Source organism: Leptonychotes weddellii, chromosome 7, assembly GCF_054177405.1.
Source record: "Leptonychotes weddellii isolate Sample4059 chromosome 7, ASM5417740v2, whole genome shotgun sequence".
In the NCBI taxonomy this organism is placed as follows: domain Eukaryota; kingdom Metazoa; phylum Chordata; class Mammalia; order Carnivora; family Phocidae; genus Leptonychotes; species Leptonychotes weddellii.
The window spans coordinates 89,982,415-89,998,848 of record NC_138375.1 but is presented as its reverse complement, the minus strand read 5'-3'; the positions used below and the strand labels follow the sequence as shown (position 1 = coordinate 89,998,848).

The following is a 16,434-nucleotide window of genomic DNA, read 5'->3' as shown; positions in this document are numbered from 1 at the left end:
GATGGACTCTGAAAAATAAACTGAGGGTTCTAGAGGGGAGGGGGGTGGGAGGACGGGTTAGCCTGGTGACGGGTATTGAGGAGGGCACGTTCTGCATGGAGCACTGGGTGTTATGCAGAAACAATGAATCATGGAACACTATATCTAAAACTAATGATGTAATGTATGGGGATTAACATAACAATAAAAAATTAAAAAAAAATTAATCCTGACCTCACAGAGCTGTGCTTTTAACTCTGCCAAGGCATATAGTCTTGGCAATGTAAGTTGGCATATAGATGCTCAACAAATGCTATCCAGTAAGAGTAATGCATAAAAGGTAGAGAGAAAACATGCTGTTTCTCAAGTAATTTCATTCCTTGCCAAAGGGCGATTAATTTTAATTTTTTTCCTTTTTTTAGAATGGAGAAACACCATTCTTTCTGGCTGTTAAAGGAGGTCATGAAGTGCTTCTGGCAGCGGGCAGCAATGTCAACATTCCAAATAAAGTATGTGCTCCCTGTCATGTTCACTCACACGGGGTGGGGGTGGGGAGCGCGGGACTCAGAATGTTCTTTGGGCAATCTGGTCCTGAACTGATCCACTCACTAGGCTTTTGTCGAATTAATATTTATAATTTGCTTTGTTTGAGGTAAGAATTAATGATTTACCTCTGATATTCCCCTAATTATTTTCTCCTTGGAAGCATTGCCATTCTTCCTATTGAAAGCAATAATTGAAAACAGGGGCAAAAGGAGCAGATAGTTGATACTTCTCAAATATGGAGACATTCTCATTCTACCTTGTTTTCTCCGTAACAGCTATACATGCCTGGCTTACACATAGTAAATGCTGGAAAACAAAACAAAACAAAACAAAACAAAACGACATTATTGTGTGAAAGCCCAAGTGGTCAGTCTGGAGCCTGAAGAAGACACGATGGTGCCTTCTTGTAAATACAGAATGCTTTTGTATTTAGGCATGGTGCTAAGATCCTGTGTCACTTACCTTCATTTTTTGGTGAGGGAACTGGAATTTAGGAAAGTTAAGGAACTCGTTCAGGATTATCTGACTAATCAGTGGCCGTGGTGAGGATTCTAACCCTTGTGGTGGCCTTGCCTTTCAGATGGTTTTACCTTCTTTTTCTATTTTTTGAAGTAATTTTAAATTACAGTGAAAGTAACAAAAAATTTGAATAGTACCAAGGGGTATATTCCAACTGCACATCTCGGTTTCACGTCCCCAGAACTAATGGGATTGATAGTTCATTGAATCTTGCAGGAATTTTCCATGCATTTACATGGAAACTGTGATGAAGCACGCACATGTGTGAGTACTGACACCACCACATGGATCTGCAGCTCTGCACCTTGGGTTGTTGTTTTTTTTTTCTTTTAAGTGCCAGTATGTTTTGAAACTCTCTCCATATCAGCACAACGTACAGGCAAACCTTTAAGATATTGCAGGTTTGGTTCCAGGCCATTGCAAAAAAGTATCACAATAAAGTGAGTGAAATGAATTTTTTGGTTTCCCAGTGCATATAAAAGATTACTGTGGTCTGTTAAGTGTGCAATAGCATTAGGCCCCTAAAAACAACGTACATACATTAATTAAAAAATACTTTATTGCTAAAAAAGGCTAACCATCCTCTAAGCTCTCAGTAAGTCATAATCTTTTCACGGCGGGGAGGGTCTGGCCTCAGTGTTGAGGGCTGCTGACTGATCAGGGTGATGGTTGCTGAAGGTTGACGTAGCTGTCGCAGTTTCTTAAATGAGACAACAGTGAAGTTTGGTGCAGTGATTGACTCTTCTTTTTGTGAACCATTTCTCTGTAGCAAGGATGCTGTTTGGCATTTTACCCACAGTGGAACTTAATTAAAAATTGGAGTCAGTCCTCTCAAACCCTGCCCTTGCTTTATCAACTAAATTTATGCAGTATTCTAAATCCTTTGTTGTCATTTCAACATCTTCACAGCATCTTCACCAGGAGTAGCTTCCATCTTAAGAAACTACTTTTTTTGCTCATCTGTAAGAAGCAACTCCCCATCTCATAGTTTTTTTATCACGAGATTGCAGCAATTAAGTACATTTTCAGGCTCCACTTCTATTTCTCTTACTATTTCCACCACATCTGCAGTTACTTCCTCCAATGAAGTTTTGTGCTTTCACCTTGTAAAAAAAAATGTGCTATCTGTGAAGTGCAATAAAGCAAATCAATAAAAGGAGGTATGTCTGTAGAAAACAATGCCTTTTCAAAAGGTATAAAGTTAAACACTCGGATCAAGATTAGAGTCCCAAACTGGTAATGTTTTATACTCTTTATTCTGCTGGTGGAAGTGTACATTTGTACAATGCTTTTAAAAAGCAATTTGTCACTTACCTTTCACCCAGGCTTGAAAAATTCTGTTAAGGGAATAATCTTGAAAAGGGAAAAGACTACATGCATTAAGATAGATAATAAAGTTACCTCCAATAGCCAAGAATTAGATACAGCCTATACATGCTATGAATTCTAGGGGAAAGCCAAATAAAAGTTTGGTGTACCTTTTTCTTGGAAAGTTATGTAGCTGTTAAAAATATTAATGGTAAATACTAAATATACTAAATATATTACAATATAAAAAATGTTCATGATATGGGGCACCTGGGTGGCTCAGTCATTAAGCGTCTGCCTTCGGCTCAGGTCGTGATCCCAGGGTCCTGGGATCGAGCCCCACATCGGGCTCCCTGCTCAGCAGGAAGCCTGCTTCTCCCTCTCCCACTCCCCCTGCTCGTGTTCCCTCTCTCGCTGTGTCTCTCCCTGTCAAATAAATAAATAAAATCTTTTTAAAAAATGTTCATGATAGAACACCAAAAAAAAAACCCAATATGTATTTGTGCATACATCTTCACTATCTGAAATTTATATACACATGGACAAGACTGTGAGAGAGTGGAAAATAAAGATACTATGACTTGATTCCCCCTGGAGTTGCAGACTTATTTGTGCAGTAAATGAGCACCATTATTTGTGCAGTAAATGAGCACCACATTAAGAATTCATGGGGCCCATGAAATTCTCAGAGTGTGGAGAGCTGTGCTGTTTTTCAGGCATTCACAGGTGCCTCCCTGCCCTCAGTCTTCAGCCCCTGTTGGAGTCCCTGGAAAAGCCTCCCTCATTATCAGGGTCCTATTGGGCTCAATCCTTTTGGCTGACTCCATTGTTCTGTGCCCTCCCTCCCTTCTGTACTTAATTCTGTTAGCCTCCAGAGAGGTTTTGCTTTGTGATGGCTTTCACATGCTCACATTCTCCCCACCCAGCTGGGATTGCAGACTCCACATTGTCCATATCCTTACAGCCTCGGCCTCATCTAGGCAGCCTGGAAATTGTCCTGAGTCCATTTTTGAGCTTTTACATTTTTCTTGAGTTTTCCCCTGAGTTCATTAACACACTTCCTGGATCAACAGCTTCAGCCCCCACTCGTTGTTCGCACCTGTCTCCGCCTCACCCCCTGGGGGACCCGAGCAGTGTGCAGCAAGAAACCAGCAGCACGGACAAATTACTGGGGGGACACGTTAGGCTTATTTTGCTCTTACATCTGTAGGTGATTACTGTGTTTGATCTTGGAACTGCTTCACCTCTTGACAGTGATTCGTCTTGCTGTCCAGGAGATTGCTTTTGTGCCCTAACCCCCGACTAAGGGGAAGGGGTAAAGGATTGAGCCATTTCTGGGAAGGCAATTGGAGATTATGGATTGAGCTGACAGTAGAGGCTTCCTCCATTTGTGCTGGATGTTATGCTGCCCAGAGTTTGGGCAGTAGGTTCTCTTCAGGGTCGTACTAGATGCCCCTGGTCCAGTGAAGACTTTTGTAGACCCTAACAACTCCTTTCTGGAGGCCCTACCCCCTTACATCTTATCAAACATATTTAAATGCCCCAACATTCCACATTAAAAAATTGTTTTTGCTGTAAATTATTATTATTATTTTTTTAAAGATTTTATTTATTTATTTATTTGAGAGAGAGAGAGAGAGAAACAGCATGAGAGGGGAGAGGGTCAGAGGGAGAAGCAGGCTCCCCGCCGAGCCGGGAGCCCGATGTGGGACTCGATCCCAGGACGCCGGGACCATGACCTGAGCCGAAGGCAGTCGCTTAACCAACTGAGCCACCCAGGCGCCCTGCTGTAAATTATTTTAAAAGGCTTTTTAATTGGTGCTTTCATAATTATTTGGTTATGATAAACTCCCCTAATTTATGATTGACTCTGGTTTGTAAGAACTCTGTGTATACTTGGGAATTTGAAGAGGTGAAAAAATTGAACCTACAAATTGTTTACAAATGTAATGAATATTTTATGACTACTACATTTAACAATCAATAAAGTATGAATATGTCAATTAAATATTTATTCGCTTCAATTTCACGGTTTTCTTTTGGTCTCTTGGAATCAATAATTTTTTTGGTAAAGGTTTTAAACATTTCTTTGGCTCTTAAAAAGTCTGTAGGCCCTATACTCAGTGCTGATGGTGCCTCCGGGGTAAGATGCTAGAGTCTCACAGCTCTTCCTACTACCTCCTGGCTTTGGGTTCTACACAAACTTGCTTCTGATTCAGATCTCATTGGAGGGGGCATGTCTTACCATTCTGATCTCAGCCCCTTCTGATTCAGATCTTCTCATTGGAGGGGGCACATCTTACCATTCTGATCTCAGCCCCAATGTTACCCTATCCTAGAGGATTTTCTTGATCACTCACTGGAAAGTAGCCATCCAGTCCTGCTATTTTACTTTGTGTTGTTGCACTTAGTACGAGCTGTTATTATTCTCATAACATCTAGAACTAGTAAATAGATCTATTCTCAGTCTACTGATTGATTGATCTGTGTGCCAATCTATAGGTCTACTGGTTGTCCACCTCTACTGGAATGTACTAGTGGAGATCTTATTCACCATCCTATTTCCCCACTATCTAACATAGTGCCTGGCACATAGTAAGTGCTCAAGTTTTTGTGTTTGTTTTTTGTGTGTGTGAAATGAATACTGTACATATTTACTAGCTCGTTTATTCTCCCAATATTACTATGGCTTGAGAAAAAGAGGTCTGATGGTGTGGTAAACAGAATAATGCTCCCTCACCCCAAGGAGGTCCACATCCTAATCCTTGGAACTTGTGAATATGTTATGTTACAAGGCAAAGAGGAATTTAGGTTGTGCATGGAATTAAGGTTGCTAATCATCTGACCTTCAAATGAGATTATCCTCAATTATCCAGGCGGGCCCAGTGTAATCACGAACGTGTTTTAAAGCAGAAGAGGAAGGCAGGTGAGGAGGTCAGAGCGATGCAGGGTGAGAAGGACTTAGCTGGCTTAAAAGTTGGAGGGAGGGGGCGCCTGGGTGGCTCAGATGGTTAAGCGTCTGCCTTCGGCTCAGGTCATGATCCCAGGGTCCTGGGATCGAGCCCCGCATCGGGCTCTCTGCTCCTTGGGAGCCTGCTTCTCCCTCTGCCTCTTTCTCTCTCTCTCTGTCTCTCATGAATAAATAAATAAAAATCTTTAAAAAAAAAAAAAGTTGGAGGGAGGGGCCATGAGTGTGGGCGGCTTCCACAAACTGGAAAAGTCAAAGAAGTGGATTTTCCTGAGGGCCTCCAGAAAGGTCTTTATTTTAGCCCAGAGAGACCCATTTCACACTTCAGACTTCCAGAATTGTAACATAATACATTTGTATTGTTTGAGCCACTGAGTTTGTGGCAATTTGTTATTAGCAGCAATAAAAACTAATACAGGTAGTTATGTCCTTTTTTACAGATGAAGACAAAGAGGCCTGTACTTGAGAGGCCACTTACACAGGGTCACAGAGACATTTAGTAGCAGCTCAAGCTAGAGTCCAGGTGGTCAGTGTGTGTACTGTTCTTAGTAGCATCTTATCTGCTGCTTCGTAAGAAACCTACCGGAAGTGCAGTGGCTTGAGCGACAATACCCTATTATCTACCACTCACAGCTCTGGGGCTTGGGCTGCGCGGAGAGATTCTTACTCTGGGTGTGTTATGTGGTCACAGTCAGGTGTCGGCCAGGACTTCGGGCATTTGAAAGCGTAAGTGAGCCGGACGTCGCCGGTGGCTCGCTCCCATGACCGGCAGTTGGTGGCAGCTGTCAGCTGGGAGCTCAGCTCGGGCTGCGGAACAGCACTGACGTGTGGTCTCCTCCCAGCCTAGCAGCTGGTTTTTTTTTTTTTTTTAAGATTTTATTTATTCATTTGAGACACAGAGATACAGAGAGAGAGAGAGAGAGAGAGAGTGCGCATGAGCAGGGAGAGAGGCAGAGGGAGAGGGAGAAGCAGGCTCCCCGCAGAGCAGGGAGCCCGATGCGGGGCTCGATCCCAGGACCCTGGGATCATGACCTGAGCCGAAGGCAGACGCTTAACCATCTGAGCCACCCAGGCGCCCCGCAGCTGGTTTTTAATAGGCAGAAAGCAGAAGCTCCGCGGCCGGTTAGCGGCTACACCTGCCACTGACACACTGTCCCTTCTGCCCTACTCTGTTGATTGGTCCGAGCACTCACAGGGTCCTCCCAGATGCAAGGGTAGACCTCGTGTTGGGGGAGTGGAAGGCTCACATTGCAGACGGGCACGTGATTTGGCAGTTACTTATGCAGCCATTTTTGGGAAAATGTTACATCCTGTAGGACCTTGTTTGGTGGACCTAGAAACACTTCGTAGCAATCTTACAATTAATCAGTCAGCAAATATCCATTGACCTTATATTACTGCACGGCACCATGCTAAACCTTTTGGAGGTTGGCAGGATAATCAAGAGCAATTTTGCCATCTAGCATGGACACGAGGTGAAGCCACTTGAGCACAGAGAACAGGGAAGGAGAGGCAGTGAAGCTGGGTAAGGGGCCATCAGGGAACACTGCACAAAGATAGCAGTCATGCTAAGCTTTGAAACCAGACCCGGCAGAAGGGAGAGCTGCAGGTAAGCCAGCCAGGGGGCAGGAGGGTGTTGAGGCATTTCCTGGGACCAATACCAAGTCAGCCGTTTTGGTTCAAGGGGGTTTTTCAGGGTGTATGGAGAGAAGACTTAGCCCTTGTCCACTTTGTACTTCTTAGAGAAGGGAAACAGGGATTTAGCTCATATTTGCCTGAGGCATGTGTTACCTAGGACTCTTACTCCTATGGGAAACACTTAGGGGAAGTAAAAACGAGGCCCTCAAAATAATAAAAAACACATTGGATTTTCTTTCTTAAATAGTTGTACTGTTTCACTGTATTAATTAATTACCACGTGATGAATACCAGAAAGAATGCTGGGTTGTAATGGAGGTCCTCCCTGCCCTTTCCACCTGTGTCTTGCAGCTCAACATCAGTGCTTTGCAGATGGCAACGCAGAATGGCCATACATCCCTTGTCAGCTGTCTTCTCAGTGAGAATGTTGATCTGCACCAGAACGCAGAAGTGAGTCTATTCTAGTAACATGGGCTTTGATCCTGGTGCCGTGAGGCTGGCTGTGTGGGGAGATGCTCCTCGCAGATACTTTGCGGGGATGAGGTGTTCACAAAGGAGGAACTCTTTCTGGGAAAGCTGACTGACTTCTTTTGGAGACTGAGTCTTAATTTTGAGAAATAAAATCCAAGGGATGAATTTTAGAAAGTCATTGAAGTTCCGGAACAAAATGAATTCTTTGTGTTTTAAATATCGATATTTGCTGCAATAAAACTTCCTCAGGTGTCTAGAGATGCTGTTATTCTTGTATTAAATTTATCAGTCTGGGGAAAAAAGGACACTGCTATAAATGGGAAGGAGAATGATCATGTTTCCCCCTTCACTGAGTGATCTTGTTTTTCTTTTGAAAGTCAATCCTTTTTACAGATTTAGGTTTTCTGAAATTTGAGTTGGCTTTGGTAGCATTAACAAAGGCCCTCTGTGGTGGAATTAGATGGAAAACATTCTTCTATTTTTCACCCTATTTTCATTTCTCCTGTGAGAATGTTATTTCCTCTGATCTTGCTTAGCCATTACTATTTATTATATTAACTGGAGAGAAGGGATGCGATTTGATCACGTCTGGTAGTTTTTGGAGAACGATGTTAGGGAATTGGCTCTGAACTCACCTGGTCTATCCAAGGATAGACGCTCTGTTTCTCGGGGCACAGGGGGGCAGTTGGGTCCCAGCAAGGCCGGTGGCCCCAGCAGGAAGGACACTGCCAACGGATGCTTTCTCTTTTTTCATGCTTGGTGCCTCAAGAGAGAACATTCTTCCTGAGTAGAAGGGGCCTGCACAGAAAGCCTTCCTCCCACCCTGCCCCAACCAGTCCCAGCATGTCCATTTCCTTGCTCATGCCTGTGGCAGCCTGACCTATGCAGCTGTGGAGTCCTACCACCCCCCTCTTCTCCTCCTGCTCTGTGTGCTGGTGCGGCTCTTGCACTCTCAGTACATCTCTCTTCCATAGGTTTCTTTCCCAGTAGGTTTCCTGGGAAGGAGCCCGGTGCCAGTGTTAGAGTCAGGCTATCGGATAGGGGTTCGAATCCTGTCTCTGCCACTTCCTGGCTCCAAGGCCTTGTGGAAGTTATGGAATGGCTCTTTGCCTCGTATATAAAGTGGGGAATAGAAGATCTAACTGCTAGGGTTATTGTGAATGAAAACTATTAGCCCAGAGTTTAAAACAGAGTATAAACTGTTGGGGAAGTGAGTATGCATTAAGTAGAATTATAAAAATATGTTCAATGTGCCTACCTGGTGCTTATTATTGGTATCTCTTTCCCCGACCAACCCTGTGCTCTGTCCTCATCACCTGCCCTCGCACACACCTGCCTTGGCTCTCAGCTCGCCTGCTGTGCATGGCCTCCCTGGATCTTCTGAGCGCCCTGCTCTTTCACACGTGCACCCCCTCCCCCTGCCGCCCCCTGCCTTCCCTCCACCCTGACTGCCCCGCAGCTCACTCTCTCTCACACCTAACCTCTTTCTCCCCACCTTTTTTTCTTTTCGGCTGACTTCAGTACCCCTGGAGACGTTTCTCTAGCGCCTCCATGTGCCAGTGGCCGCTGGGTGGTGGTGAAGCTGCAGGAGCTAGGTGTGTGGTCCTAGAGGTGGTCATGACAGCCCGGTGGGGCTGGGAAAGAAGCCTGCCTGTGGGGATGGCTGAGAGGGGCTGGGACACTCCAGGTGAGTGAGGTGAGGCTGCAGGACAGGCAGTTTAACTGCAAATGAGGAGGAAAGGGGAGCAGGCTGGAGGGGCTTGGTGAACATCCTGCGGCTGTATATTCTATCTACATGGGAGGGCTACACATGAGAATGGTGTCCCTGGGTGAGTGGGGCATTAGTCCCACAGAGTGCTCTGGGGAGAAAGAGCTCTAAATCACATCAGTTCAGGAAATGATGAACGTGCATGCCTTTTCCACCTTGTAGCTATTCCCACCATAATTTAGGTCTTGGAAGGCACTGAGAAGTCGTGCAGTTAAGCCTATTTCATATTTCTTACCATTCTTATCTAAGTGAAAGTGTCAATTCTTCAGGAAGGCTTTTTTTCATCTTCAGAAAGGTTAGCTGTCTGCCCATCCCACTTATGCTCTCCTGCCACTCTCCTTTTCCTCCAAAACACTTTTCACAATTTGTATATTTTGTGATTTTTAAAAAAAAAATTAATATTTTCTTACCCCACTATATTGGAAGATTCCTGAGAATGGGCCATGTTAACCACTGAATCCTTAACCTCCTGAAAAGAGCCTGGCCCATAGTGGGTGTTCAGCCTATAGTTCTAGAACAAATGAAGGGGGAGAGCACAACCTTGGGATGGAAATGATGCTGAACACTTGCTATTGGCCTGATGCTGTGCTGGGCAGCTCCAGTACTAGGAGATTATCAGGATATCTCTATCAAAATGAATTGCTTTTTGGTCTGAATGATGAAGCCAGAATCTTTTGGATTTGAAATTTTCTTTCTCTTTCTTTCTGCAGCCAAAGGACTCCCCTCTTCATTTAGCTGTTACCAACAACCATATCTCAGTTGTGAACAGCTTATTAGGTGCACAGCACAACATTGACATCTTAAATCAGGTAAGCCAGGTATATCAGAACCCGAGAGTCTGTTTTCTTATGATTCAATGCATTGTGTGGTTAGGGGTAGTTTTGAGCAAGTTCAAGGTACCCTAAAAATTTCCAGGTGGAATATACATATTTTCTTTATCCCTTTTCTTCTGTGACCCCCACTCCCACTTGCACACACATACTTTTTCAAACACACAACTGGGGTCCAGCTCGTGCATTCTTAAACCTGTTTGTACTTAACAGTCCCAGCACCTCTGATAGATAAACAGTAGCTCAGAGGTAAATTGCCAACGGCTCTTTAAATCAAAAGCCACTCTGTCAGTATGAAATATAATTGGCTGGTGGTAGCCCTTTGTCACAAGGAGGAAGCTTTGTTTCTATATTAGAGACTATAAATGTGTCTTCCTTTTACCCAAAGGCAAAAGAGACCTCTTTGAATTAAAAAAAAAAAAAAAAAATCACCAATCCACTGGAGCAGAATCAAATGCCCCGTAAAAGGAATCCATCACTGGCTGGAAATGCAAATGCTGAGGTGGAAGATTAAGAGGATGGGAGTGGGCACTGTCTGAATCAGGGCCACCTCTGGGGCTGAGCTGCCTCTCCCAAGAGCTGTCAGGAGTAGGAAGAGAAACTCTTGGGGGGAGGAGCCCTTCTGGAACCCTGGGGACAGATGAGAACTCTGGACACCTCTTGCCTTTCTGACTGCCTCTACCTAGAGAAGCCTCAGCCTGCGCCCTGAGGGGAGGGAGCAGCCAGATCCAGTGTGCATGCCTGTCCTAACCCTGTCCTAACCCGCTGGGTGGCCCTCAGCTTCTGAATCTGGGGAACCCAGAGCACTGCCTCAGGTCTCTCCAGTCTCCTCCAACTCCAACCTAGGAGTTCCTTTGTGTGGGAGCAGAATGGACACTTACCTACACTTCCGTCCCTTCCTTCCCCCACGGACCTTCCTCCCTGTGTTCCACTATCCCAAACGTTTGGGGGCGGCGGGGGAGGACCTTTTTGTTATTATATATACTTATGTGTCCAAGTCTGTTAATGCCCCAAATATTTCCAAATGAGCAGAATCTTTGTTCCATACACAGAACTCACATAGGATTTTGGTTTCACCAGAACTGGCTAGATTCACTCCAGAGAAGGAGGGTTTATTAGTGGGCACCCCGCCCCCCTGTTATAGAATTAGACTTTATCATTTCAATTTTCTGTTAGATTGGGAATACACTCAATGTATAACAATAAGAAAACATAAATAAGGTAAAAACTTACATTTGTTTGTAATTCCCCCCCAAAGAAAGACAACTCTTGTTAACATTTTGGTTCATTTCCTGCCTTTTAGACTTAGAGCAGTATCGTCGCAATGAAATTTTATTGGTATTTGATGTATGACACTTGTATCTCTGTTCCATGTTGGTATAGACCTTTGATAGTTTGTCATTTAAGTGTGATGTTTTCGATGAGCCCCCAGAGGGGCACATTGCCACCCAAAAGTGAGTCTTTAATAAATGCTTTCTGATATTAATTATGCTAATGTCCCAAGCAGGTTGGCCCTGTGCTCTGGTTGGAAGAGTACTGAGCTAGATGCTATTGCCCACCTGTGTGACTCTGGGGAAGTTGCTTCCTCTCTCTGGTTCAAGGGTTGGCCTAGACCATAAATAGCATTCCTTTCAGTACTAATATTTTAGAAATATCTGCACATTAGCATATCCTTTCAGTGAAAGGTTAAAATGGGTGACTTTCTTGTGATTTTGTATACTTCTTTAAAACACTGTTACCCTCTTGGTAAGAAAATGATTACCCCAGAAAGAAATTTCACCATTTTTAAATGTACAGTTCATTGGCATTAAGTACATTCACATTGTTGAGCAACTATGGCCACCATCCATCTCCAGAACTTTTCCATCTTCCCAAACTGAAACTCTGTACTCGTTAAACACTAACTCCCCATTCTCCCGTCCCCACAGTTCCTGGTAACCACCACTCTACTTTCTGTCTCTATGAACTTTACTATTCTAGTATCTCATATTGAAATCATCTTTTAAAAATCATATTTAATTGTTGCTTACTAATCCAGCATTTGGATATACCATAATTTATCAAATGAGTCTCCTAGTGAAACATGCAACTTCCTTTCAGTTTTTCACTGTTAAAAATAACACTGCAGTGAATGTCCCCTGTACCTATGTAACAATATGATCTTGGGGCGCCTGGGTGGCTCAGTCGTTAAGCATCTGCCTTCGGCTCAGGTTATGATCTCAGGGTCCTGGGATCGAGGCCTGGGTTGGGCTCCCTGCTCAGTGGGGAGCCTGCTTCTCCCTCTGCACCTGCCCCCTGCTCGTGCTCTCTCTCTCTCCTTGTCTCTCTCTCTCTCAAATGAATAAATACAATATTAAAAAAAAATAAAATAAAATAAAAATGTGATCTTAATCTATTTTCCCTTATGCCCATATAGGACACCTCTGCATTCCCTGTGTCTTTTCACTATGTAAGTTTTTTCCCCCCTCCTTAATGTGTTTAGATTACATTTTTGAAATTTCTCGTGGCAGAGGCAGCAGACTCCTTTGCATGTTGCTGCTGATCTTGGCAATGTGGAACTGGTGGAAACCTTGCTGAAGGCAGGCTGTGACTTGAAGATTGTTGATAAGGTAAGTTCATGGCCTTCACTGTGTTCAGCAGAGATGGTTGTGAAGAACTTCTGTTGGCTGTAAGCCTTAGCATACCCCTTGTGAGATGGACACACACTGGAGAAACCTTTTGTCCTGGCAATCAGTAAAACATCCTGATTTTGATTGAGGTATGTAGGTAAGATATTTTACTCTGAATAATAAAATATGTATTTCTTTTTTTTTTTTTTTAAGATTTTATTTATTTATTTGAGAGAGAGAGAATGAGAGACAGAGAGCATGAGAGGGAGGAGGGTCAGAGGGAGAAGCAGACTCCCGCCCCTGAGTAGGGGGCCCGATGTGGGACTCGATCCCGGACTCCAGGATCATGACCTGAGCCGAAGGCAGTCGCTTAACCAACTGAGCCACCCAGGCGCCCCTAAAATATGTATTTCTTAAAAATTAAAATTATTTACTAATTTGGGAAAGATGATAGGTTCATGTGGTCCAAAAATTTAAAAACATAATCAGTAAAGGTTTTACAGTAAAAATATCCCACCCACCCCTGACCCTAGTTGTCCGGTCGCACACTACTCTTGCCACACGGATCTATTGTCATCAGTTTCTTAGTGCTTTCCCGTTTCTTTATGCATAAACAAGCAAACATAAATATATTATACTCTTACCATATTCCTCCACCCTTTTTACATTGTGGTGATGTACTTCTCCATATTGTCCTGCATTTAGCTTTTCTCCTTTAAGTATATAAAGTGGAAACTGTTCCATATTAGTACAAGGAGAGTTTCTTCATTCTTTATATAGCTGCACAAGAGACTGTGGCATGGACATATCATAATTTGTTTAGTTCTCAGCCGATGGGCATTTGAATTGTTCCTTAGCTTTTGCTGTTATAAGCAGAGCTGCAATGAACAAACATACACGTCTAAACTTGCTCTTACTTAAAAATTCTTTAATTGTAAAATACATATAACATAAAATTTATCATCTTAACCATTTTTTAAAAAAGATTTTATTTATTTATTTGTCAGAGAGAGACAGAGCACAAGCAGGGAGAGAGACAGGCAGAGGGAGAAGCAGGCCTCCCGCAGAGCAGGGAGCCCGATGCGGGGCTCGATCCCAGGACCCCGGGACCATGACCTGAGCCGAAGGCAGATGCCTAACCGACTGAGCCACCCAGGCGTCCCTCATCTTTACCATTTTTAAGTGTACAGTTCAGTAGTGTTAAGTCTGTTAACACTGTTATGCAACCCATCTCCAGAACTTTTTCATCTTGGCAAACTGAAACTCTGAACAGCAACTACCCATTTCCTCCTCCTTTCCCAGTCCCTGGCAACCACCACTCTATTTTCTGTTTCCACGAATTTGACTATTCTGGGTACCTCATAAATAGAATCGTACTGTGTTTGTCATTTTGTGACTGGCTTATTTCATGTAGCATAATGTCCTCAAGGTTTATCGGTGTTGTAGCGTGTGTCAGAATATCCTTCCTTTTTAAGGACAAATGGTATTCCACCGTGTATAGACCACATTTTGTTTATCCTTGCATCTGTGGACAGACGTTGGGTTGCTTCCACCTTTTGGGCATTGTGTAGACTTGTTTTTAAAGAAAGACAACTTTGTTTTTCAAGTGACGCAGTAAGGTGGGCTCCATCACAGGAGGGTAGCGGGGCCGCTGTCCACTAGGTTCCAGCTTACTGAAAAGCGTAAACACAGGAGACCAAGGTGTGGCAGTCCTGTCAGGTGCTCACCCATGTGCACCTTATTTCAATCCTCACATCTGTTCTGTGAGGTGGGCAAAATTATCCCAGTTTCCAAGAGATTTCAATGATATCAAGGGTCACATGCACAGTAAGACGCAGAGCCAGGCTTCAAAGCCAGGCTGCTTGTTGGTTGTCCAGCGCTTTCCCACAGCTCTGAGCAGGGCTGACTACTTCTGCAACTTGCAGTTTTTCCCTTTCTTGTCTTCACCCACACTCTTCATCAGCTCAGCACATCCTTAATTCCTAGTGCAAGCGAGGTTCACCCTCCGTACTCTTTCAGAATCTCACATTTTACATTTGTGGGACTTGAAGGATTGATGTGTTATTTTACTTTTCTCTAGAGGTCAGTTTTTTAAAGTTATCATAAAAAGTAGTACAAGCCCACTGTGGACAATCTGGAAAACACAGAGAAGCATAAGGAAGGAAAATGCAACCACCTATAACTCTGTCATGTGGGTGGAATTACACCGCTTCCGCCATTGTGGCTTGTTACTGCCCCTTAAGATTTGGCGTTAGTAGTGACAGTTCACATTCATATTTTCCCGTGCTTTCTCTTCCTACTTGATTCCACTTTCTCATTAATACTTAACCCCTCTGGGGCAGTCTTGTAGGTGAAGAGCCCGTAGCACTGGGAAGGGAATTCATGCTGGGCCCCCAGTGCTAGTGGACTGGATGTCCTGGCAAATGCCTTCAGTGCTGTAACTTGACTCGCAATTTGATTTTCCCATTTTTCCCTTCTCCTCCTCCCTTTCTTCTCTGGGCCTGGCACATGATTGGCCCCCAACACCTAATTAGTTAAGTAATAAAAACTACCTTTTCTACTCACTCCCACCATTTTTACCAAGGATAAATGGCTGTAAGAGTGCATCAGAGTGGGTTGGGAAAAAGGAGCCAGGGTTTGGTGTGAATATGACTTTCCCAGAAACCTGTTCTCTCGGTCGGAGGTGTCACCAAGCTCCTGGAGGGCTTCCCCCACTTCAGCGGCAGGATTACTTGGGTTTCCACTCCCTGGGAAGGTTTTCCTGGGAACTCGAGAACGCTGGCTGAAGCTGAATGCTGCTAATCACGGTGACTCAGATGGCTTCTTAAGCCAGAATTCAGGCCGCATGCAATGAAGGACTTGCTAACTGCCTGCAGAGCACAGTTCTTCCTAATTCATTACTGTCTCCTTTGACTAGAAACTGGTTAACTGTCAGCCCTACCCTTCTGGCCCACCTGGGTCTTAGCACCGCCACTAACAGCCAGATCATTTGGGTTGGTGGGAGTTGTACTTGCTCAGCCATGTGAGAGAATTACTGGGATAAACTGCTAGATCCCTAAGCATAGAGACATGTGTTGCTAAGAACTTTTTGTGGGATTATTTCTGACATTCATTTTGATTACCTTCAGGATCCCTGGGCAAATTTTTAATGTGCCATTTAAAAAATAGATGAAAAACACCATCTTTTGCTCAGGAAAAGAAATGTATAGATGTGCAGATTGTACACTGCCTAAAATCTAGGGGACATTACTTGTAAAGCTGTGTGCTGTAGTTTTCAGCTATATCGATCTTGACAAAGGTGTGCCTTTTGTAATTTGTATAAGATACCAGATGGGATCCCAGGCCACTCCTGCCCAAAATTATGTCCAGAATATCCTTTATTGCTCATTCCATTTGGTTAAGTTTCCTATTCCTCACCCTTGGTTAGAGGCAGTATAATAGAAAAAAATTCTAGATAGGAGTCCAGTGAGCTGAATTCTGTACTATGAATTAGAAGTTTTGTCATGGATATTACTATTCTTAATGAGAACCAGCATTTTCGGTCTTATTATCTACTCTCCACAACACATGGCTTCAACTTCTTGGTCTAAGATGGCTGTTGAAGCTCCTGCCATCACGCTAGCATTCCACTCAGGAGGAGGAAGAAAGGAAGGAGAATAACATCCTTCCTGTCTTTACAATTACTTCCCAAAAATAAATCACTTCCATTTATATACCAAAACTTAGGTCACATATCCAAGTGCAAGGGAGGCTAGGAAATGTTTGGAGTGGCCAAGTGCCTAGCTAAAATCGGGAGGT

At 43.8% G+C, this 16,434-nt stretch overlaps 1 protein-coding gene across 1 annotated transcript in view; it reads left to right on the top strand.

Moving 5' to 3' along the window:
* The window catches only part of ANKDD1B (ankyrin repeat and death domain containing 1B), a 49,715-nt gene that overhangs the window by 25,126 nt on the left and 8,155 nt on the right, over nt 1-16,434 (top strand). The window contains 3 exon segments of the mRNA XM_006752542.3: nt 7,310-7,408; nt 9,908-10,006; nt 12,538-12,636. Of these exon segments, the coding sequence (XP_006752605.1) occupies nt 7,310-7,408; nt 9,908-10,006; nt 12,538-12,636 (297 nt within the window).